Source organism: Onychostruthus taczanowskii, unplaced genomic scaffold (assembly GCF_017590055.1).
Source record: "Onychostruthus taczanowskii isolate IOZ18803 unplaced genomic scaffold, ASM1759005v1 scaffold3, whole genome shotgun sequence".
Taxonomy (NCBI): domain Eukaryota; kingdom Metazoa; phylum Chordata; class Aves; order Passeriformes; family Passeridae; genus Onychostruthus; species Onychostruthus taczanowskii.
The window spans coordinates 472,688-495,543 of NW_024500349.1; the positions used below are offsets into that span (position 1 = coordinate 472,688).

The following is a 22,856-nucleotide window of genomic DNA, read 5'->3' on the forward strand; positions in this document are numbered from 1 at the left end:
GTTAGTAACAGGGAGTCTAAGGATATATATAGGTGAAATTTAATCAGAACTCAAATATCTGCACTCTCAAATAAACCATGGTTAAATGCTTTCTACAAGTGCCTTAAGATTTATGAAGATATTGGCTGAACCTCACCTGAGCTTCAGAACTGCAATTGGGTTTCAATTTTGCTGACAGGATGTAGTGACTAGATCATGACTGCTTTGGGTATCCTCCACTGCACCCTGTTTTGGTATTTCCTTTCTTTTTTTTTTTTTTTTTTTTTTTTTTTTTTTTTTTAACTAGCCCAGATGGAATTAGGTTGCAAAACTGATAAGTAAATACTTTCCAGAGGAGCTCTGAGAGTTTACCACAAAAAAAATTAGTCTTGGGAGGCATGCATGCATCCCTGGAAACACAGCCTTATCTGGCCATGCCCATAACTTTTACAGCACCATAATATATTTCAGTTGCTATCCTGGTGCAACCCTTCTATTATTATATGACGACCATCAGATGAACTCCAGTGAAGGCACAGCAGTATCAGACTGTTAGGCATTTGATGTAACACACAAGAGAATAAACCCAAGACAAATGGGAAGGCTCAGCAGGCTATTCAGCCAACCCTGATAAGGTGGGAGGCTGTTAATATAAGGATCTGGCCACTTACCTGAGTCTGACTGATTGCTATATGGTTGCCATGGAGAGGTGAGTGACGTTCCTTCTCTTTGCTGTGACGACTGCTCTGCTTACTGCGCTGCAGCTGCTGCCTCAGTTTGGCAATCTGCTGGAGAGAAGTTCAGGCGACAAGAGAACGAGTTATCAAATGGGTAACTGCTCAAATCTTCACATATGAAGTGAATCATGGACATTTTAATCCTCTTTGGAGGATTTTACAGGCATATAGGATTGCCTTTCCTTGAAGTATGAGCATTAAAGCTTCTTTCTGCTTATCAGATACTTACTCCAAAGTATCTGCCCTATTCACCAGCCTGAATATGACAACAGGCTTAGTTTATTTATTGAATTTCCTCATTTACACACAAGCACTGTAATATCTGATGCAAATAAAAGTAGTCAGAATGACAATTTGTAGCATCTTCTAATCTGTAACTGGTTTAAACTGGAGACACTGAAGCCATTGAAGTTTAATTTGTTTGATCTTAAACCAAAACAAAGTTTTTTCATGACAATTCATCATAAATGAACCTTCACATACAACTGGCACTCAAAATGCACTGCTCATCTCAGAGTACTTACTAATACATTTAAGAGCATTTCCCTGCAGGCAATATTACCACAGCTTCCTTCAGGCAGATGGAATTATCTTTCCTGCTGTCTGCTGCATAGATGTCTAATCAAAAGTTACATTTTAAATGTCAAATGCAACTAAAGCCATTATCCATTTGACCTGTTCCTTAACAAGAAACCAAATAGGGATTCCACTACTTATTTATTCCTCCTGGGAAACTTCTACATGAAATAGACTACTTACCTCTATAAACATTGTCTCAGAAGTTTAGACTGTGTGCAAATTCACACAACAGGTACAGACACTTCCTTAAAACTGGATAATTTGTTCCCTTAGGCTCAAATCCCACTGTTCCTCATGCTCAGCACACTGAAATATATGGCCATGCATGGCCCCATTTCATTTTTAACTCAGCTAGAGATACAATTTTTAAAAACCTGAAGGGCAAGTAAGGAGAATGAATGCACATGGAATTCATACAGCAGCTGGAAACTAACCCCTCTGAGTGACAACTCACAAGTACATGCACTCTGTGGTTATTTTCATGTAGTTAAATATATCACTGGTACTCTTGCAAAGCAACTCCATGTCAGAGAATCACTTCACATCACTCTTCACAGTGTCAGAGACGACAGTGCTTGGTGAAGAGGTTTGGATGGAGCTCTGCTGCAGGCTGTGAACTCTTCTTTGTGCTGTCTCTGGTAGCACTCATAGAAGAACAATCTATCTTTAAGGCTTCATATGAAGTTTTGCCACAGCTCATTACCCATATTTAGAGAACTGCTACTCAGAAATGGCTGAATACTTTGATCTCTAAGTAACAGACAAACAGTTCAAGAGGGTCTGTGTGTTGAATATATCCAGAAAAACAGAGCCCTAATACAATTACATTACTTACACAGATTAGCTACATTTAGAGAACTGGGACACTAAACTCTTGATCAAAGGTGCAACTCGAGCACCTTGTTGCAAGAAACTTTGGAGTCTGAAGAGGTATTTCATCTCTAAAAAAAATAAATCCATTAGTCTAGAAATTTCCCCTTCTACTTGTAGGAGTAATAGCAGTTAGGAAATCTAACTCCATAGATTAAAAAATATGCATATAACTACCCTGGTAAATATACACACATTACAGATATTTGTGTCTTACATCAGAATGTTGAAGAATGGGGAGAACTGGGAAATAATCTTCATCTTCCCCTTTAAAAACAGAGGAGAAAAATGATGCCCAGCTCAGAAGACAGCTGTGGACAGAGATGGCTGGCTACAAGAATAATCAGAAAGCAAGGAGAGTGCTGTATATAAATCTATCATTTCTACCACCTCTCCTTGATTTTGTGCACTTCCTCCTAAGTCAAAAAGTTAAATACACTATTTTGTTTAATTTAAATGAAATACAGTTTCTGAGCTTTCTTCCAGAGCACAGTACGAAAAGAAAATATCTACACAATACCACCTCAGAGATCTGACTGACTGATTTCTGTTACAAATAAGCTTGCAAATCTCTGACAACATAGTCTCTCACTGTAAAATTTGGATAGTGAAAACACTAAATGGGAGAGTGTTGATAGGCTGGTATGTCTCTAGGCTAGCCAAAAACCTTGAAGCTCTGATATTGTGAAAGGAATCAATGGATCCCTGGAATTTAAGGCTCTCTCAGCCACCTCAAGAGTATGTGTATTTTGGCAGTCAGTAGGTTCTTGACACTAACAAAGAAAAGAGTGCTCGGGTCACTGAGGAGAAACAGAAGATGGAAAATTGTTGATTTGACTGTGCATCTGGAGCTCATACAATCTCTTAAGCCAAACAAGCAATGCAGTGAAGAAACAGATGTGCCTTCTTAGATCATATGTCCTTAGCCCTGAACTTGCAAGACCCTAGCTGTCCATGATAGGGTAATTACTGTTGGTCAAGGAAACAAGAAAGTAACACTGGGCATATAAAAAGGAATCTGCCATTTCCTGTTTATCCTGCAGACCTAGGAGACAGAGGCTTGCTGGCACAGACAACCACAAGCTGGCAGTGTCAACAAGTACACGAAATCTGCTGAACTGAACAATGCTCCATCTCTTCACCCAGGGGGGTCCACAGTGATTCTACCACTTGCTCATCCTGAAATTGCAATAGCTTTTTGAGTACACGAAATCTGCTGAACTGAACGATGCTCCATCTCTCTTCACCCAGGGGAGTCCACAGTGATTCTACCACTTGCTCATCCTGAAATTGCAATAGCTTTTTTTCTTCTACAAGATTATCTTTTAATTACCAATTATTTTCTATTTCAAGCTGAAATAAAGCCACTGCTACTAACAGAAATAGCTGTGCTAGCTTCCTCCAAGTTTATCTACGTGTTCTTCTCAGGCAGCAGAGAAGCACCATCAGAGCACCAAACATAAGCAAAATGATCTACAGCTTATTCTTGCAAAACAAATATAATTCATGGAGTAAGAAGAGTCTGAAACATATGCCTTGATGGCATCTGTTTTACCAATTATCTCAGAGAAGCAGCAGATATTGTCTCCTGGGCACTCAACTGATGCAGCAAATATGAGCTAGGGAGTCTGCTGCGTGAAGAAAATGGTGCCAAGTGAGTGGTATCAGGAAAACAGGCATTTGAAGATCCAGTATTAGACCAGATCTGTGCAAAGAAAATGGTGACAAGGAAGTGGCAGGAAAGGAACCATGCGCTACACTGGGCAAACCAAAGGGCAGTAAGAAAACGCTCCATTTTCACCGAGCAGCTGAGAACAGAAAGGGTTTGGGACACCACTTCCCCCACATGCCCAAGTACTGAGCATAATTGTGACTGGGGTATACACAGTCATATTAATGAACATGTGCAAATCATCATAAAAAGTTCTAATCTGTATCCTAAAGCACCCACTTGTTCAAGATATTTAAGCCTTAGCCTTGCACATATGTGCACTTAGATCCATTACATGTGAATTATTTTTGTGTACCAGCTCAACTGCTCTCCCTGCCTACCTAACTTGAAGAGGGCAGAACATTATCATTAGAAAATACAGCTATTTTCTTAGAGGATATAGCTGAAAGTAAAACGTATCTTTAAAAAAAAAAAAATCAAGGAATTCATCAAGGAGTAAACTCAATTTGAACACTACTTCAACTGTTCAAATGCCATTTGTTATCTAAAACCGTTTTGCCACATTTCAATGCATAAACATATATGGTAGTACATTTTAAAAAATATATTTTAATTCACATTTGGGAAGTACTCTCATGTGACTGCATGGAGGGGGAAAACACAGCACAGATCTGTGCACATTTCAACAAAAATTAAGAAAATTTTAGACTTTGCTCTTCCAAGTGACTGTTCTCTGCAACATTGCTGATGCAGTGGAAAGACTCTTTTCTTCACCTATTTTAAAGTAATTTATAAATACCCCCCACCAACAAAAAACACTGAGAAAACACAAGGAGCAGTGCATCAGAAGCCTACACAAAGTCATTCAGGGCACAAAGTTTCAGTTTGGTCTTCATGGTTTACTGTCAGCCGAAGGTAAAATGACCATCCAGGATTATTGAACAAACGAATCAGGAAAACCTCCTATATTTTTTGCTTGCTTAAGTGTTTCTATAGCTCAAAGCTGTACAATGAATAATATGAATTTTGTCTATGCCACTTGTGACATGCATACAGTCTAATATAACTAATGGCACAAAATTGAGAAATAACCAAATTAGGTCAGTTCTTTACAACACTGGGATAATCTAAATATCCTGGTAATTTTTTCTTTTTGAAGGGACGTAGATGCAGACTAATATGAAGGAACTTGACACATCCCACCATACCTCTCAATTGCTCACTAATATTTACCAATCAATAGGCTGTATTTCTACAGCTCAGCCTACACAACATGGTAACTTCCCATTGCTGATCCAGCCACAAACTCCTTGTTAATGAGTGAGCTCCATCTCATTCATTAAATGTTTGTTAATAAACTAGTTAACCAGTAGGTCAAAGAGCAAAACAAGCATTAGAAATTCCCTCTAAACCTTTGAATACAATCTTTCAATTGCTATATGAAAGCACATTAGGCATGCAAGCTCTCATATTCAATTCTCTTTTATTCCTAAGTCCTTTTCAAGTACTCTGTTAGAGCAAAAGGGACCTTCCAATGGGGGGCTGCTGCTGTCTGTGTAACAGATACAGCACAGAGAGCTGCTTAAGGGAAGTGAAAAATCAGCTGTCTGAAATATGTCTTTAAAAACCTACACAAAGCGAAAACTATTAGTTTTAAATAAAGGGTTTTTCCCATTCTGGGTAAATTCCAGTTCAGGGTAAGCTGTAACTAAAACTGTCCCTGAAAAACGTCAAGAGAATTTCAAACTAATTATTCAGATTGAAAAGGGAAAAAATATGACTGTCCAGTATAAAGACTGACAGCAATCTTTATGTCCCAGTCAAGACATGTATCTACTGAAATCATGTTAAAGCAGTGTGGCATCATCTTAGACAAGTTAAGCTTAAGACTTCTTAAAATCAAGTAGCAGAGCCCTTCAGAATAAACAAATTCTTTAAAAGTAGATTTTGTTATGAAATTATTAAAGGAAAGCTTATATTGAGAGGCAAGGACTTCTAAATTTCTAATAGACCCACAACAAGAAAACAAATATTTATCTATTTTAGTGCTAGACAGTTTTAATCCTGACACACAGATATTTCAATTAAGGGCAAAGTAAGTTTCACTACCCAAACTGAAATAATTTTTGTAAGCAGTAATTCTGAATTAATTTGCTTGCTTGGCATGTCAAACCTATACATTCACTTTTTGTTTTCACAATGTAGATCTTTAAAAAAGAGCTACCAGTTTTACTTAATAAATTTATTTAATTTTAATAGTACTCAAATTAACCAAGGAAAAAACTATTTTTTGAACTTAAACACACAGTCTTATTTTATCAAAATAAAATAACTATCACACAATATTTAGCTAGTTTACACTACCAACATATAAAAAAAATGCTGGAAATCACTGCATTACTTTCTGAAGCAAGAAAACATGAATACAAATTGCTAAAACAAGACATAGAAACTGCCATCAGCTATCTACTTGCTTACTGTCAAATACTGTGGAAAACAATTCAAAATTCTGAGCAGAACAGTGTTGCACTACACTTAAGAAATGCAATTGCCCAGGAGAAGGTGATATTTTTATTTCCATTACTTATGCTCTTGCTTTCAGTTGCCCATAGCTTTGTCAAATGTCTACCATGCAACATTCTACTCCATCTCCTTCCCATCAGAGACCTCAGTAAAAGTGTTAGGGCTGTTTGAGAATGTGATTTGAAATGAAATGAAAGAGAAGGTGGAAGAGCACATTACTTTAAGCTTTTTACCTGCATGGCTCTATTTTCCACTGTTTTGGATGAAAAAGCCAAACATTTGCCTGAGGCTCCTTTATGCTGCGAATGTTCTCCTCTAGCCCCTTGGAAGAATCTTTACATTTGGTGAAGCTTTGGCAAAAATTTCAGTTTGCACATGTTCAAGAAAGATATCTGGGACTGGAAGCTGCACTTGTTAACAATTCTGTCTCTTGTGGGCTTTACAGTCTGAATAGAACCACCCCAGGGAATTTCTCCTTCCAGGAACTGCAGATTAATGTGGCATAAAGAAACTGAGTGCACAGATACTGCTGGTATTGAACAAAAACTTAATACCCACCACACAAGCTGACACTGAGGGAAAGGAAAAGAAGAAGCCAAACAATGGATAGCCAGAACTAACAAGGAGCTGGAAGTTAATAGAGTAAGAGCTCAAATAGGGTAGCTGAATAGTGGCTGGATGATGCAGAAAGTATGACATGGGTTATGAACCCAAGGAACTAAAAAGGGTAAGAAAACTGGCCTGTGTAGCTGGAGAAAGGAACACAGAGGAAGGGAAAGAACTGTATGCTGAAGAAGACAAGGGTAGGTTTTGGGGTGAACAGCCATTACAAACTTTAGCTAGAAACAACTCTCTTCCACAGAACCTATTTTGTCTACTAAGGCATTCTAGCAAAAAAAAGGAACTGTGAAACACACTGGCCACACATTTCTTATCTTTCCCTTGTGGTCAGGACAGCAAGAGGGTGGCAACCCAGCACAATGGATCACAGTTATCAAATGACAGAGACTTGCTTACATGCTGAAGGGTTTACTATCACTGACAGCCACAGGCCTGTGGTGAAGAAGAGCTGCTTGTTGCACAAATTGATAGGAAACTGCCAGAGTATGAAGGATAGTCTCTCAGTAAAAGCAAGGAAAAGTCTCTCAGTAAAAGCAAGGAAACATTATCCTAGAGAAACAGATGCTACTCCTGTCTGTATTACAGTTTCTTTGTGCTGGCAGGAAAGGTTTAAGCCAAAACTTTTCAGACACAAAACTCCTTCCGCATTTATTTCTGGTCACTTTATCTGTGATTCCAAATGCTTCCTCACAGCTGCAGATGAAGTCATTCAGGCAATTGAAGGCCCATGTGTCAATACATCAAGGTTTCATGAGATGTATTCGGTGAGATGGGAACAGGAAACGCTCTTTTGATCAACCTGTCTTTGGCCCAGGACCTCACTTTCAAAAAAGAGGGTATTACCACCAATGGATTGCAAGATTATGCCATACTTGTCAAATATGATTTTAAAATGTGAGTAATTAAACTTGCATCACTCCTTCTGACAATTATTCTATCAATGGCTGTCCAGAAGAAGAAGATATACTGCCTTTTAACTTCATCTCCTTAGATAACCTATACATTCCTTCTCATTTTTGAATGCCCTATTCAACAGGGAGTCAGGAAAGAGCATGCAAGAAGCCCAGAGTATGAGGGGAAAGTTCCCCCTCATGGGAACATGCTGCAAGATTCATTTTTCTAAAAGAAAAGTGCAGTTCTTGAAGAGAGCATACACTCTTCCGGACAGGGGCATGAGGCTGAATGTAGCCCCTTATTAAGTTCTGGACAGATTTAGTTACTCAAACTCTGGACAAAATGGAGGTTACTGGGACAAAAACTGAGATACTGTCATTTCAGCTGAGCTGGAGACCATTTTACTGTATCGACTTTCTCATTATGCAAATCTACTTTCTGTAGGTTCTTTCTAGTTGCAATTATAGTCTACAGCAAAATATTTGTGATTAAAGAGCATTTCAAGCACTTATACCATTACTGTATCTACACTTCTTTGTGGAAGTGGTGTCCTCTCCATCTCCAACCTAAAATCTGAACAAAATTTCTGACCAAGGATATGTGAACATACCACCTGACACTTTGCCTCTTCCAAGTGAGCAGTGTTAAAGGTCAGAAAACTAACATAACACTGAACAGAAAGCAACAAGAAGCTGGTTCCTCAATGCTCACTTTGGCCACTCTTTCACAACCAACTTCGTAGTATGCAGGGAGGAAGTTCAACAAGTAAAAAATAACAATCACTCTTCAAACAACTCTCAGACTGGGGGTAAAACCTGTTTCAAAAGCAAAAGAGGAGAGGGAAAGGGTGCAGCTTCCTGGACTCCAGATAGGGTTTAAAAAATGTCTTGGGCTTATCAAAACTTGAAAGGCTCCACTGCACAAAACTTCTCACCTCTTTCAGCTGATCAGCACTTCCCCACGATGCTGAGCGCTGATGTGATCTCTTTTCTGCTCCCTCTTCGGCCCAACAGCTGGGTGTCTACAAGGGAAAAAAAAAAAAAAAAGAAAATATGCTGTACTGAGTTCTCCAGGTGAGAAAAACCTCTGGCACACATTACTGCTTTACTCTTTAGGTAGTGTCAGAGTTACATGAATAAATTTCAGAATCTGACATGCAGCACTAATAATCTCAATAAATAAAAAGCAACACAGAAAACAAAGCTTTTACAAACTCGCATTTACAAAGGATGAGAACAACGCACATTACTGAAGAAGGAATCAAACACCTGACAAAAAACAAAAGCAACACAGAAAACAAAGCTTTGTAAACTCACATTTACAAAGGATGAGAACAATGCACATTACTGAAGGAATCAAACACCTGACAAAAAACCCTACCTGGCTGCTCCCACTGTGCTTTGGCATCCATGTCTACATTTCACTTAGCGGACAGTTTCGAAAACCACACCATTAAAAAAACTGTAGGACAAACTCAAGCTTGTCTTCCTCAACCACTGGACCACAAAATCAATCCCTTCTCCTAACTCTGACTTGATAAGAGTTTTATACACCATTTATTATTTTTGGCACCAACTTACATGAGCAGCACAGTGACAAGCAGGCCTTTTCCAGCCATATCTCAAAGCCTGTAAGTCTAGTGACTGTCCTTAGATGTAGGAGTTAAAATTAAACCTCAAAGACTGAGAAACATCAGAAAGCCCAAACTCTCAACCACTATGCTTATTTGCCACAAGGCTATAATGAAAATTTAGGTTATCCACCAGAATTCCTGAACAAGAGAGTCACAAGAACAATGGAAACATCTAAAATTCAGGAAGAGTTTGGCATATGAACTATATAAAGTCAGTGCTATAGGCACATAAAAATAAATCTGCTTATGTTGGGATTTTTTACCCCAGCAACTCCTACTAGTATTAGCTGACTCTTTCACAGTAAGCACACAAGAAATAAAACTGTATCACTGAAAACAACAATTTGTCCATGGGGTTTTTAAGGGAGGGGACCACTGCTGATACTTCTTCAAGGGAGACAAAACCCCAGCCCACGAGACAAATAGGATCTGGGATCCACATGCCTGTGGGATTTGTTCTCATGCATGGAAACCCTACTCCTCCACAGCTTACTCTTGCTTCCCATCTAGGATCTAGAAGCTTTTGTAGTACCCACATGGATACCTGAGACTGTCTGGCTCAGGCAGGAGGCTGTGCACCATTCTGGAGAACACCATCAAACAACCCCTAGAGCTCCTCACTGCCCTGCAAGGGAGCTGGGAGCAGCCCCCAGGGCCAGGCCACTCCAGGCCAGCCAGCCACGGTATCAAGCTCAGAACTGTAACTTCAGAGCATGGGCTGCACCTCCATAACCACCACAGTGCCATGGTGTTATACAGCCTACAGCCCAGCACCTAACTCATCTGTGCTAATATCACATCTGCTCAGTCTCTGTGTGCACAGGTCTACATAACCCTCCTGTGTTTTCTGCCACCCCTGCACTTTCCACAGTTTTGGTGGGGCTTTTTCTCTGTTATTTTTACACCACCAGTAATACTTCAACCAAAGGCCCAGCAAACTGTGTGGGTGACTCGAAAGCCAAATGGAAAAAGTCAGTCTTGAAGTTTTTCTTCCATGTTCCCAGAAAAGAAAAAATAAGTCCCTATATGAAAAGTTAAGAATTCTGTGTACTTATTACATGACTCTGTTGGGCCTGGGGAAGAAACCAGAAGATAATGTGGTTATGAAAAAAAAAATAAAATGTGAGAAGTTAAAACAGCTACTTAAAACTATGTGAAAGACAAGGCAGTCCCTCAGCCAGGCAGCAGTTAACTCTCCTGACCCTAAGCAGAGCCTCTGCCATATATATGCATGTGCTACCTGTACTGTGTGCATCTGCTGGCTCTGCATTTTAACAGAGCCACCTTCTAAAGAATTACTTGGTTTTGCAGATTCATCTCCCTGAAATTTGTGTGGAAGACATTCTGTTGGATTTAAATGTTGGTTTTGGGGTTTTTGGTTTTTTTTTTTTTTTTTAAACATTGAAGCAGCTTGCAGATTCCTACTGAACTAGTGAAAATTGAGAAAATTTTTTACTTTTTTTAAATCACAGGCTTTCACAATCTGTTACAATTTGCAATTTAAATTGCTCTTAAAATATTTTACTATATCCCAAGTACAGCTGGAACCATACCCTCACACAACACCACCAATAAACTGGAATTCCAAGAAAATTTATCTTCTAAAAAGTGTTTTCTGAATACAGCACTGCTCCACCATTTGGGGAACACCGGGATGAAGTAGAACCAGGCAGTTTGGGGGCTTAAATACTTACCTGTAGTGCAGAAGGTTGTACCAGGGATCACTATAAGCTCATATCCTTTCAACTGCAGCTTAATAAACTGAAAAGATATCAAGAATCTAAAAAGCCAAACTGACTTTCTTAATAAAGAGAAGTAAACTGTTAAAAAACAAAACAAATATGTAGAACACACGAGCCTGACTGTATTTTTAATAAACACAGATATTGATCCAGAGAGCAAGGACAAAACACAAACTAAGATCACCCCATAAAGACCTTCATCAACAACACCACTGACTGCTAGGAGAGAGAGGTGGGAATCCATATAGTGCAGAGGCTCTACTCAGAAATCAAAAATAAAAATCAGAAAATATCTACTCATGTAATACTAAATTTTGTACTTGTTCAAGAATGCTTTGACATTCTCTTCCAATCAAATAGCATCTCCCTTGAGACAAGGACTACACGGATGCTTTCAGCCCCAGGTAAACTGAGTCAAGACATAACCCTGCAAAGTAGACATACACAATATACAGGGGGCAGACTATTTGTGATCCCCAGTTCTACCTGCAGTGTTAGATTACAAACATTGTATGATGTCCCTAACACAGTACTAAAGTCAGACACTGTTATATTTATGTGCTATTTAGAGGCAAATTTAAAAAAGAAAAAGCTTTACAAAAATAATACATAAGCAGTTACTAGAATATTATTGCAAGGTAGTCTTCTTCAAACCCTGGAAATTGCTGCTTGCAATATGTTGTAATCCACATTATATGAAGAATAATTTTGAGTTTGTAACAACAAATCTTTGTATTCAAGCAAAAGCTTTTAAAAAACAAACAGAAGCACCCCAGACTTGTATTCAAACAGAAATTCTGATTTTCTAAGTTTAGCTTATATATGAACACCTCAAATCTCACTTAAATGCTGTCATTTAGATCACAAATAAGATGGGGGTGTGTAGCACCCACGATCTGTCACATTTCATGGAAATTGTTTTCTCATCTTATTTACAACTTCCACAAAAGAGGCTTATCAACAGAAGCTTTCATTTGAAGCTGCAAGTGTACTTCTGAAGTGTTAAACATATGAAAAAAAAATTAAATCCAGAATGCAATTCAGAATTGTATTAGAAGAAAAATTTCTGAATCACAAACAAAACTACAGCTGCTGTACTTCAAGTCAGAGAGAGAGTAAGAGTACCTCTCACAGTAAGAGATGTCAGGCACTATCTCTGAAACTGGTAACATTTCAGAGCATCACAGAAGTGATGCACTGAACTTCATGAAGAAGGATTAGTCCTGCAAGGTCACACTAAGAAACTAAGATTTTAGGGGGAGATCCCTGAAAACACTAGATAATGCATGCTGTACCGACAAGACATGGATCCCTTGTATTTAACATGTTAAAGTTCGTGGTGCAGTTCAGCTGACACGTGGTATAAGACATGCTCAGAATGCCACATCTGTTTGCTCTCTTCAGTCTTCAAATCACAATTACCACAGTTCTAACTCACCCAGCTTTGTGGAGATCAGAACTTCTTCCATAACATTTGGTAACCCTGCCTTGCTTTTCCACTCAATGCCAGGGACATACACCTACATTCTTTCCATTTGGATCAGAATGACTGCATAGCATACCAACCTACCTAAACCTAAAATAAGACTGTACTACCTTAAGTATCTCATATTTATTGCCAGCCCTTCACTCCAATTACTACATCCAGCCTGCATTCTGGAATATCTACATAAGTCTACGCTTTACAGGGGAAGCAAAATGTTTCTGAAGAACTTTCACATTCAAAAGAAACCCAATGGCAGCACTAGAAAATAAAAACTGATGGGTTTTCAGGTATTTCTAAAGCATTCAAAGGCCATCTAGAAACTTTACAAAGAGAAATTGCCTGAGGAGTTAGAAGTCAATTTGACTATAGATGATGACTCTTAAACATCAGACAGGTTAAGTTAGAATGACAAATCCACAGCTCTACAACATATCTTATTCCCTGGACTTTCTGCCATAAAATATCCCACAAAATCAATTACAACTAATACACCAGTAAAAAAGCTTCATGGAACTGAGCCTCTTTGTTTATGTCTGTTAATATTACAGCAAAAAAAATCTACCCAGAAGAAAAAAAATGTCTAATGAGAGCTACCTATATTAAAGCCTTGACCTACCTCAACCATATTTTAGCCTAGAAACACTGCACTATTCTCTAGGTTAAAGAGAAATAAAAATTCTGAAAGGCATTTTGCATACTTTCTTCAGTTTCATTTGTTCCATACCTAATTGCCATATACAATGAGAAAAACTGGATTCCAATACTGCTGGATATACCTAAGTCACCAACTAGAAATCACTGGGTAATAAAATGCCACTAGGCTATTTGTTAATTTCTTTGTATTATTTCGATTGAGAAAGACTCCATGACAAACTTTAACTGACAATACTTTTGTTATGACATCAACATCAAGTTTCATTTAATCTTTTTTAATTTTATAAATATCTTTTAAATTACTTAGCTACTGCCAAATAATATTTGTCAACTCTGACAATTATCCAAATGTTTCTGAAGACTCCAAGGTTAGACACAACCATTTCAACACTGAGTTGTTCTTTACACTGTAAAGGGGGAAATACTTAAATGATGAAGCATAAAGAAGTGGTGTACAAAATTGTTCCATCAGTGCTCCCAGAAGAGACAGAAAAAATGGGCAAAGAAATTATATTGAGTTTTAAATGGCCCTAATGAAAAGTTCAGATTTTACAAAAGGAGAGAGGAAAGTAGGACAGTGGAGGAACTCAGGAAGGGGATCACAAAGTGTATCAACACAAGTTAACTTCTTATGATAGGAAGTTTACCTGCATTTCTGAAATACTTAAAACACTACTAAATAAAATGGCACACCTCTGGTTACCAAAATGTGCTGCTCCTTAAAGATTAGCTAGTTGCATTCACATGTACATATACACACACGAACGTACATACAGAATTCTGAGAAATACTGAATTGTACAAATACCACAATGCAGTGTTACAGTGCATTTTTCCAATAGCAAACAACCACTTCACTTCTCTTCTGTATTTTCACCCAAAACATTTGGGGCAAGTGAGAGGGACACAGAAATATGAACTGTAGTTCCTATTCTATAAGATACAACAAACTAAACCAAGCAAAATTCTGTTCCCTTCCTTATATTATTATGAAGAAACATTTTATTCATGAGTATCATACAAGTTGAAAGAATTTAAGTGGAAACAAGGACTTGGAATAAAGCTCATTAAAGGTTCATCTCATCACCATGAAGACCAGAAACACTATTTCTTTAAAAACACGAATTCTAAGAAACTTGGAACAGCCATAATCACCACCTTAATAAAATTACACAAAATTTGGATTTTAGGTTAACATTTAATTAGGAACAAAATATACCCTTGAAAGAGAAATAATTATACTAGCTACAATGCAAGTTATACTGACAGCATTGTTCTTGAATTTAGAAGTAAAACAAGAGATAATTTATTCTCCAATGAAACACACTCATACAGAAAAATGGTTTATTGATTTTCATTAACTTCTTTTTATTTAACTTAATTTGCTATGCATGCATCCTATCAATGACTTGGAACCTTGGAACTCATCCTCAGTTCTTGAAATTAGATATATTTCAAACTACACAGAGCTCAAACAACAAAAACCCAGACACACACCAAAACATAAGACAATATTTTATGATCATCTTCAAGCCTCCCTAGTGAGCATTTTACTTGGGGGGGTGAAAAAGAACAAACCCAAACAAACCAAAAAAAAAAAAAAAAAAACCACCAACCCACCAAACAAAAAAAGCCCTCCAACTAGAAATCACTGTGCATATCAATATACTTGTTCCATTTTACATATTCATAGTCCCAAGTAGTGACTCAACTTAAGCACTGATAAATGCTTGAGTCTGGTACAATTTGAATAAAAAGACAGGTAATATAATCCTGTGCTGAAAGATATCCACAAATGCAAACCTTGAGATCTTCCTGCTCCTACCCCTTTGAAATAATACTTCATTTTGTAATGACAACAGTATGCTTTTCCTCTATTTTATACTTATGCTGAAAAGGTAAAATTTCATTTTTAGTTTCTGAATGAGGCAAAGGGAGGCAGCCAAACGTTCACATAACCTGAACACTTACTAGAGCTCACTAGGAAAGCAATTTTACTGCCAAATACTTGGAGCTGAAAGAACAGTTTGTTTATCTTTTCTGTAACTAGTGAAAATGTTTGTGAATGTTTAAATATTCTAAGTTTTCTATTCATATGAGTATTTGTAAAGATATGGATATGCATTTTAAGAGGGGGTTGAGAAATATAGTAACTACAAAGCTTTCGAAACAGAAGGACTTTAAAGTCATAGTATTGTGAAAATAAGGCACCTTGAAAATAAATCCAGGATTAAGGGCTTTTTAAGTAGATCTTTTTGACAGTAAACATGGCTGCTGGTTTTTTGGCTGAAATTGACCGTCTCATTTCAAAATGAAGACAGTCTTTTCCAAAGGGTCCTCATTACATTTTCTAAAAATTTTCTTGGAACATTTCAATCATCAATTTCTCAAATTCATTAAGTAAGATTTCTGAAACATACAGACCCATTTTTTTTCTTTTCTAAGCATTCTGTGCTTATCTTTACCCCATCAAAGGCCTTCCTGTGCTGCATAACACCATATTTTAGAGATGAGGAAACTTCTGTATACATTCTAACTTGTCCTGAGAAACGCAGTATTACACAAAAGACTAGAATCATAGAATCTATTTCAAGACCCATGATAACTATGGATCAGAATCGTGGCACAAAAGATAAACAACTGATTTAACAACCAAATCTACATGGCCTGTTAGACTGAAACTGTAACTAAAGAGAGCTAGCTTCTTCTAGTTTCCAATTTAGTTTGGAAGAGGAACTCAGGTAGCTTATTCTAAACCTCAAAAGCACTGCTGGAAAAAAGAATGCAGCTCCTTTGATAATAATTGGGGAGGGGTGATTAGAATTATGTCTTTTTAATCTGTTTGACAGTGATCATCTTCGCAGGCAACAAGCTCCAGCACAAGGAGAAAGCAGGCAAGAAAGAACATTCACCTTTCTAGTCAAAGAGCACTAGAGCAGTAGAATGCCCCAACAACCTACCTGCCAGAGGGTCCTACTAAGGACAGAGCCCTGAAGAGAATCCAAGGCTATCACAAGAGTATCAGGCATGAATAACCTTAGCAGCCTTCTCTCAGCTCCACACACACAGACAAACACACAGTTTTTGAGACTGACAGATTTATTACCATGACTTAGTAAAATCTTTTGGTTTTTCAGCCATTGTTATATGGACGCTTTTTCTTAAATAATACTCAGCACAATTTTGCATACAGCACCTTCAAAATAAACCAGATACAAGGCTGAGATTGGTATCTGCTTATTTAGCCTCAATAGCTCTGCCCACATTGAGAAAACTATTTTTAACAACTGTTTTCTAAAAGCATGAAAATATTATCGTCGCATACCATGTTACTGCATTAGCAAAGATAAAAAAAAGACTTCTGTACTTATTTTAGGATTTCGTATTTCTAATAAAATTAAGTGAATCCACATTTCTTCAGAATTAAATTGAGTAGACATCAATTATATGAAACATGTCTGTTGTCTTGTTTTACTGCTTTTACCTGAGTAGATTTATCTTTCATACATGAAGGGTAGTGTACATGGGGATCACGTGGCCACTGTCCTGTGAGGTAAGGTCCTGTTATTGTGTCCAAAGAAGAAGTTCGCCTTATGGTACCAGAAGTTCTGATTTGCTGGGATTTTGGCCTGTCCACTGTAGAAAACCAGAACAAAATCAACAAAAAAGTCAGGCTAAATTTGATGTGAAATGTTAAAAGCTAGCTATGACACACAATGGCAAGAATACATCAGAAACCTTTGTCTAAATGCCAAGCTGAAAAGAACGCCATCACATCAAAGCAAATACAACAGGCAAAAAAAAAATCAAATAGAAAAGGGAAAATGTAACAGTTACAAAAACCCCAATCCTTAAGGTGTTCATATCCACAGAGAACTGGGCTACTTATGCTATGTATTTTCATCAGCAAAAAACACCAAGCAAATTTAAATACAGTTATGATGCAACTCAGGAAAGCCAGAAATGCAGAAATAGAAAATATAGCTTAGCACTTTTTAAGTCAGCTTGCTTAGCTTTCTAAATACTAAAATACAAATTATGAGAAAAATTGTGGTTGTTAAGAGGATGCATATTCAATTTACACTCTTTTCCATACTATTTCATTATTTAAATCAATTCCACACTATTTACAAGATCTCACTGCAGGCCTTAGCAAGCTGAGAGTGTGACTCCATCTTTCCCTCTGACAGAGTGCTGGTCAGAGCAGCTGCCTTGTTTGTTTCCACTCATCATTGTGCCTGCAGTCCTCGACTCCTCCCTGTACTTTTCTCGCCATACACCCAGATCATGGAACACTTTTTCTTGCATTTCATTTGGACAGCAAAGTGCAGGGTGATTCATGAGATTGATGTGGGAAAGAACAGAATTTCATGGCATGCTCTCTGCATTGTCTTTGTCTCCTTTATCCTTTAGGCAAAATTACTTCATATACTCACTTTCTAGACTTCACATAAGCCAACCTAAGCCCTACACGGCAGCTACTGTTTGTTCTGCTCACCCCTACTAAAAGAAATTCACAAGTGACATAACTTCCAAGTCACTGATCTGACCCACCAAACGTGAGAGCAGACCTACTGGCACACTTCTGAGTCCAAACATGGCCACTGGCCTTCACAAGTATTTTCTATTTGTGTATCACCCAGAACTGATAAATCTCAAAAGGCAGAATCCATCATCAATGTGATATATAGCATTCAGCACAAATAGGGTATAGCTTGCACTAATACAGTATGGTTATAGTATGATATATGAAGACAGTGTTAACCCAGACCATTTTACACAAATATACAGACCTGCTGAAACACTGCATTAGCTACTCATTTTAGGTGAAGGGTTCTAAATAATGCTGTGAATTGGACATGATGTAATGTATCATGCTGACTTTCATACTATAATTATTCTGACTGCCTTATCTATAAATCAAATCTTTACCATTTCTAACAGATCTATCCTTATAGGATTCCAATTGTGACAAATCTGCATTTTAAGAATGATCCCTGAACTATTAAAAGTGAAGAAGTCTGAAATGCAAAACAGAGATGACAAATTTTAAACATTAAAATCGTGTTTACATTTGCACTGAAACACAAGTGTACCTAATGGATAAAAAGCTATGAAGAATTCTTCCAACCTTCCCTGTCATGCTATGGCACTATGCTACTCTCTCAGCCCAAGTTTTGAAAGTTGCTTAAAAAAACCCTTTTAAAACAAGGCAGAAAACAATGCACAAGATAATGCTTGAAGATGAGGAAGTAAGGACTAAACCCAATAAAACACAAGCCCAAAAGACACAACAAAATATACACAACCAGACAATTAGTTAAGGCTTGTAACTTGTTCTACACCCAGTGAAAAGGCAACAGAAATCCCAACATTAATAACTAAAACAATGCCATTAAAACTGAAGAGAAATCAACACCACCAAAAATTACTAGTTTTGTTTTTCCATGGCCATCTTGAAAGTGGACTGCAAGACACTGTCAAGCCTTAAAGCTGAGAGAAGAAAAAGTTCAAGATGTGGTTTCCGAAGTCCCTACTATTCATCAATGTTTCCCTGAATTAAGGAAATAAACCACTTCTCAACTGCATAAACCAATTCAAGTTAACATTAATTTAATGTCATCTCTATTCCACTGTTTTCTGTGCTCCTTCCACCTCTTTTGAGATGGATTTAATACCACCCCTATTCCACCACCATCTGCACTCCTTCCATCTCCTTTGAGATGGCATGCACAGACAGATGTGTGAATCCACCTGGCAAAATAATTCACTGAGTTTAATGTAATGAAAACTAAAGTGCACTCCCTAAAGTCATAAACACAGGGTTTTCCCCATTACAGCAGAGTTGGCACAACATAATGGGCAGAAACCACCAGGAGAGCTAGAACAGCAGCAGCCCTGTATTCTGTTCAATAACAGTTTTGGTTCCTCACCTCTTATGATGTATCATTAGAGCATAAAAAATTAAGGAGAAGGGATCTATAAGCATGACATTTGAAGGAACTTTTGCAAATTAGCATTTGACGAAGTGTCTTGTATAGTAATGTACTCAGACATGATGGGATGCCTTGGAGAGCATCACTGTACTGGACCCCAAGAGTGGCAGATCACATTAGCTTAAGTAGTTTTCTGAATATTAGAACTGCTCTCAGGGTTTATTTCTTAATCTTGCTTTTCTCACCTCATCATACATCTGGCTTCCCACTACTCTAAGGAGCTACTACATAATACTTCTTCCCAAATTTTCATTATCAATGGAATGTTGATGCTACTATAATGAATACCCTTCTCCAGCCGAAATCACTTTCTCTGGTTGGAAACTTCATGCTTCAGTTTTCTCAGAGAATCAAAATAGCTGAAGTGCTTCAACAGCTCCTCAAGATAGCCAACAAGACTTCAGCATTCAGAAAGGCTTCAACAATATTAAGAAATCTCTAAAATTACAGACTGATTTTATTCAAGTTTCAGACTAAAACTCTTCTGACAATATCCCAACGGTATGAATGGATTTTACTGCAGCAGTAAGTCAAAGGATTGTTGTTTTAGTGACAAGTGAGACATCTCATATGAAACTCAGCTCTACCTCCAGAATAAGCAAACTTCACATCACAGCACTTAAGCACTGTAACGTTACCTGAGGAAGTTATCTAGAAATAAGAAAAGCAAGACATATGCTTGCAGCAAAGCAAAATACCTCACAACCACTGAGATTAGCTTGGTTGATTAGAGCATGATGACAGTAGTGCCCAGGTTGTGGGTTTGACCCCTGTATGGCTGCTCTCTTAAGAGTGGGATTCTATGATCCTTGTGAGTCCCAACTCAGAATATCCTGTGATTCTATGTGTTACTTGAAATACGTCACAAGTTTTAATAGCACGGATTTAGGACAAATTGCTGCACCATTCTAGTTATGAATGTTACACAATGTGGCACAATGGTGCACCTGAAAACCACAGCTGGCAAAATTCGGCGTGATCCTACCTCCCAGCAGGAGTCAACTAAAATAACCTGCATGAAATCATGATTCTGCATGCTGCATTGAGAGCAAAGAGAATTCTAGTTATACCACCTAGACTGACTGAAAAAAGGTTTCCATTTCTCTGACAGCAAAATGTAATTCAGTAAGAGCCTAACACGACAGCTATTTTGAGAAGGACAAGGGGCTCAAATAAAACCTATAAAAATAAATAAAACCTGCTGAAACTCTAAAATGAAGAGCTTGCCTTCTCATCTAGGATAGAGGCAGCTAACCTGCACAAAATCTGAAAGTCATGTTCACAGTCCATTTTTAGCTTAAATAGCTTTGTGCCACATGTGCAATGAGGAAAATCACCTGCAACAGAACAGCAAGATTGACAGCTAGCATTGGTACAAGTAAAAAAAACTGGTTCAGCTCCATCCACCAGAGCTCATCTGTCAGCATCTTTTCTTCCCATGTTTCTTTCAACAGTTAGCAAATCCAGTTCAAATTTGGCCAGAACTTTTCCACTCACGTACTTGCATAGATATAACTGATTTTAAAGGAATAAAATTATCCTGAGAATCTCAGATAACACAGACTCTTCTCAAACTGAGTGAAAAACATGAAATAAAAATAAAATTCATTCTTCTCCGAAACTAAGAGTATTGTCATCTCACTTTTGACGTCAGCTAATTGTGACACTGTCCTGCCAAAAGGTTAGACAGCATTCTTGCAGTAATGTCTTAATTTCTCTCCTTGAAAGTTCTTGAACTTAAACTATTAACCTGAGACCATGAAATATCAGTATTAAATTCCACAATAATATTCCACAATAATTTTCATGAGATGTTGTTTCTCTTCAGTTCAGTTGCTAGCACCCTGCACAACCTTCTATTTACAAGCCACTCATGAAATGAGTCCCAAGCTTAGGACTCATCCATTCCTGAAGAATTTCAGATTTTATCTAGGAAATAAATACTAACTTCAAAAGCATTTTCTCCAAAAATACTCTTGGGAAGACTCACTATGATGGATATCCTAGTCTGCTTAAGACTCTTTTCAAGAGCCACAAAGTCAGAGTTCAAATAGTCTGGCCCAAAAAATATTCAGAGACTGTGTATACCACCATAAAATATTATCAGATATTTCTAGGACATTCCTATCAGATCTGACAAGAAATTTACAACAATCTACTAACCCAATGAGATGCAGAAGTGCCTGTGTGAGTGCTTCTGAAATAATGAATTATGTGGGAATGCAGTCTAGGAAATCAAAAACTAGAAACGGAAAGCTGAATATTGAGGAATGGTGACCCACAGTGAATGATGGCCTGGCATCACTTAAGTCACGTTTCCCACAGCAGCTACTGATGACTGTCCTGCACCTAATTAGAAGTCCCCTCTCCTGTTACACTTTCTAAAACATGAAAAATGGATACATTTGCTCTTGCTTACTTTGGACAGTGATTCCCTGAGTACCATAAAAGCAGATTTCTGGATTCAAGAGAACTCTGAAGAGTCTGGTCAAGGGAGCTTTGTTTGGTTTTTTTTTGCTTGCTTTTCAAGGCGTGTATATATTGACATGGTACTGCTATCTGAACGTACATCTGATTGGTCTCTCCTGCTCTGATTATGTAGGTAGATGGTCAAACCGGTGCATGTTTAATTTGCAGAACTTGTCTCTATGACTTTGCCAGGAAAAAGATTGAATAATGGGGATTTAGAGGCCACTCTAAAAAAATATTTCAATCTTTATTCTCAAGAAGGCTTTTCTCTTGTAATTGGAGCCAAAATCTCTCATGAAAAAGATTAACAAGGGATTTGGGGTCCCCTGAAGTTTTACTCCAGAGAAGTAAAGAGATCTATTGGCTCAAAAGACATTTCCCAGTTGCCAGTGACTGACAGACTTGTTTCTGACCCAATCTGCTAAATGGCTGCATGACTGCATTAACAGTTCAGAAAGGTGCAGAGCAACAAAGAGCATGCTGTTTGGCATGTACTGCTCACACAAAATAACAAAAAATAGGATTTTAAATAGGATCTAAAAAAAAAAAAACCCACAGCATCTTTTTATGTAACTGAAAGGAAAAACAACATGAAATTACTGCACTCTTCCTTCATAATTTCAAATTAAATAGCATAATCTCTTTAATAGCTTAAAACAAAATACTAGCATTTTCAAATTTTTAAAAGGCAGTACCATGCTTTGCTACCAAAACAATAATTCTAAGATAATACAAGAAGAGACAGTCTTTTTAAGTTACCTCCGATACATCTCTGAAGTACTTTACATTTAGCTCCTTAAAACTTGTTTTCATTATGTGCACCACCACACTGGTTTTGGTTTAGTTTTATCAACTTCAGAAATTATTCCCCAGTTTCTATATTTAGAAATCACAAGAGAGAATGACTAAAAATGACAAGGGTTGACATTCTGAAGTTACAACCCTAAAGAAACAGACAAATTCCACTCTAATTTCCTCTCCTCATCCTAACTGATGGGGAAA

At 37.6% G+C, this 22,856-nt stretch overlaps 1 protein-coding gene across 2 annotated transcripts in view; it reads right to left on the bottom strand.

The window, feature by feature from the left end:
- Positions 1–22,856, bottom strand: part of GLCCI1 (glucocorticoid induced 1) — a 54,015-nt gene that overhangs the window by 17,529 nt on the left and 13,630 nt on the right. Inside the window, exons 2-4 of one of the 2 annotated variants that reach the window (XM_041408474.1) lie at positions 16,874–17,025; positions 8,810–8,896; positions 651–764 (exon numbers count right to left, since the gene is read on the bottom strand). In XM_041408474.1, coding sequence (XP_041264408.1) covers positions 651–764; positions 8,810–8,896; positions 16,874–17,025 — 353 coding nt within the window. Of the gene's footprint in view, positions 1–650; positions 768–8,809; positions 8,897–16,873; positions 17,026–22,856 lie in introns of both variants that reach the window. The other variant, XM_041408473.1, reaches the window with a different exon arrangement.